The sequence below is a fragment of the Phoca vitulina genome, unplaced genomic scaffold, assembly GCF_004348235.1.
Source record: "Phoca vitulina isolate PV1807 unplaced genomic scaffold, GSC_HSeal_1.0 scaffold52, whole genome shotgun sequence".
NCBI lineage: Eukaryota > Metazoa > Chordata > Mammalia > Carnivora > Phocidae > Phoca > Phoca vitulina.
Genome location: NW_022589755.1, coordinates 9895555 through 9898631, shown reverse-complemented (window position 1 = coordinate 9898631; position 3077 = coordinate 9895555). Strand labels below are relative to the sequence as shown.

Below are 3077 nucleotides of genomic sequence, written 5' to 3'. Positions count from 1 at the left end.
TCAGACCTAGGAGTCCTGCCTCCAGCCCCCTCCTCCCTCAGACCCAGCAGTCCAGGCCCCCAGCCCCTCCTCCCTCAGACCAGGGGTCCTGCCCCCAGCCCCTCCCTCAGACCCAGGGGTCCTAGTCCCAACCCCCTCTGCCTGAGAACCTAGAAAACTGAGCGACCCAGTTTTTCTTTCTTTGGGCACTTATGCCCTCAGTTCCCCATTTCCCCTCTTTCTTGGCCATCCAGCAGCCCACTTCACATTGCCCCACTCTCCCAGAGGCCTAGACATGAATCCTGGAAATGTGGGGACCCCAGGGAGCTTCTTGCATGAGGAGGGATGGACTGACATCCCATCACTGCCCCTGCCTAGGGGGACACACAGGGCCCCCTGGTCTTGCTTCTTGAGGAACAACTAGCTCAGGACCTAGGGCTTATCTATAGCTCCCCCCCACCTCTTCTGAACTCTGGGGAAGGGGCTGCTGAGTGACAGGAGCATATGAGGTTTGGGGTCTAGAGCCCAGAACGAAACAAGGTCTGGACCAGCGGCTCTCGACCCTGTCAAGGCAAATACTTCTGTCTCCTCAAATTCATCCTGAAATGAAATGCATAGGTTAAACTACTTACATACCCATAATTTTTAAAAAATCACTATAATACGGAAACTGTATTGTAGGGGATGATAAAAAAGAAAGCCCTTCATAATAACATTGTCTGTATTTCAAATGAAAATGACAAGACACAATTATAATTATTCTGGGAAGCAGAATTGGCTAGTTGGACACCTGCACCTCTAGGGAGAATCCCTGTGTCACTGACCCGGTCTTCCTTCCATGTATAGGGTAGTTGAATTTCTGTAAAATTCAGTATCAATTTAAGATGTGCAGAAAATGCCTTTGTAAACTGGAATTGGGTTTTAGGTTTAGATAATTTTAAATAGATTTTCCACTTTCACAGATGCCTGATGGGACATTGGAAAGTGGAGTGGAATGTGAGCAAATTTTGCTAGAGTGGACTGTCCCCCACAATTTAGCCTCCCTACTGTAATCACTATGTCAAGTGAATTTCTAGAAGCTCCTTGGAAAGGTGGTATAACTCCACTGAGAATCACTGTTCTAGAAAATAGCATAGGGGCTTAGTGAGTGTCTGAGTGAGTGTTCTAGAGTTACTAGGGTCCTAGCAACTCTCTGAAGAAGATTCTAGAACAACACTCCCCACTAAAAATCTAATGCAACCCACATATGTAATTTTTTATTTTCTTTTTTTTTATAAATGTTTTATTTATTTATTCATGAGAGTCACAGAGAGAGAGAGAAAGAGAGAGAGAGGCAGAGGGAGAAGCAGGCTCCCCGCTGAGCAGGGAGCCCGATGCGGGACTCGATCCCAGGACCCTGGGATCATGACCTGAGCCAAACGCAGACGCTTAACCATCTGAGCCACCCAGGCGCCCTGTAATTTTTTATTTTCTAGTAGACATATTACAGAAAAAAATTTTTTTTATTAAATTACTTATTTTTAAGTAATCTCTGCCCCCAACATGGGGCTTGAACTCACACCCCCGAAATCAGGAGTCACCTGCTCCACCGACTGAGCCAGCCAGGCGCCCCAAGAAAGATTTTTTTTTAACAGGTGCAGTGAGTTTTAATAACATTCCCTTTATTTAACCCACAGTATCCAAAATACTATCTCAACTTCTAATTAATATAAAGCAATAATTAATGAGATAGCTCACATTCTTTTTTTTTTTTTCCATTAAGTTTCCAAAATCTGGGGCACCTGGGTGGCTCAGTCGGTTAAGCATCTGTCTTTGGCTCAGATCCTGATCCCAGCATCCTGGGACCAAGTCCCGCATCAGGCTCCCTACTCAGCGGGGAGCCTGCTTGTCCGTCCCACTCTGCCCCTGCTCATGTGCTCTCTCTCTCTCAAATAAATAAATAAAATCTTTAAAAAATAAAATAATAAAGTCAATAATAATAATGAAAGTGCACTGAGTGCTGGCTGCACGCCAGGTACGTTGGGCATTTTCTGCGCTCAGAAGACATGGAAGAATCCTCACTGCTCCCACTCTGAGACAGGGGCTGTACTTAACCCTGCACTTACGCCCATTTCACAGCTGAGGAAACTGATGTAAGGGGGAGAAAAGGAACCTCCCCCAAATGCCGCAGCTAAGTGTCAGACCTACCCTCTGCTGCTCCCCACATCCTGACCCGTATCCCAGGGAGGCAGCTGGCAGGGGAAAGCACAGGGGTCCGCCCCCCAGGGCTGCTAAAACCAGGAAGGTGCTGAGCGTGACCGGCTCGCAGACCCCTCCCAATGGCCTCAGCTCTCGTGGGCTCCACCTCTGACAAAGCAGGGCTTCTCCTCCCGCCCCCATGGGCTACAGGTGGAGGCTGGGGTCTGTGTGCCGGAGGGTCACTTGGATATTGGGGAGCGCCTCCCTTTCCTTCACAGATAAGGAAACTGAGGTTCGCAGAGGGGAGGTGTCGGGACTGCCATAGGCCATCTTGGATTTGACTTTTACCCTGCACTGAATGGTTACAGAGTCTGGGGGTCTGGTGCCTGCGGGTCTTTCCCACAGTGGGCGCAGGTGTCAGTGGGAGCCCCAAGGTCCAGCCCAGGCCCTCAGAGCCCATCCCCGCAGGCGACAGCTGGCCAAGCTGGCCCTCATCTTCAGTTACATGCATGCGGAGCTGGGCGCACTCTTCCCCAAGGGAAAGTACTGTGGACACACGTACCAACTCACCAAGGCCCGGGCCCACACCTTCTGGAGGGAGCACTGCGGAGCCCGGTGAGTGAGCACCTGTCCCCGGGGCCCCTTAGCTCCTGGAGCCTCATCCTGTCCCTGCCCAGGGAACCCAGGAGTCCTCGCCCCCGGCCCCTCCTGCCTCAGACCCAGGAGTCCTCGCCCCCAGCCCCTCCTGCCTCAGACCCAGGAGTCCTCGCCCCCAGCCCCTCCTTCCTCAGACCCAGGAGTCCTCGCCCCCAGCCCCTCCTGCCTCAGACCCAGGAGTCCAGGCCCCCAGCCCCTCCTCCCTCAGACCCAGGAGTCCAGGCCCCCCCAACCCCTCCTCCCTCAGACCTAGGAGTCCAGGG

At 51.7% G+C, this 3077-nt stretch overlaps 1 protein-coding gene across 1 annotated transcript in view; it reads left to right on the top strand.

The window, feature by feature from the left end:
* The window catches only part of CBLC (Cbl proto-oncogene C), a 15790-nt gene that overhangs the window by 683 nt on the left and 12030 nt on the right, over window positions 1-3077 (top strand). The window contains exon 2 of the mRNA XM_032388740.1: window positions 2626-2772. Coding sequence (XP_032244631.1) covers window positions 2626-2772 — 147 coding nt within the window. The remainder of the gene's footprint in view (window positions 1-2625; window positions 2773-3077) is intronic.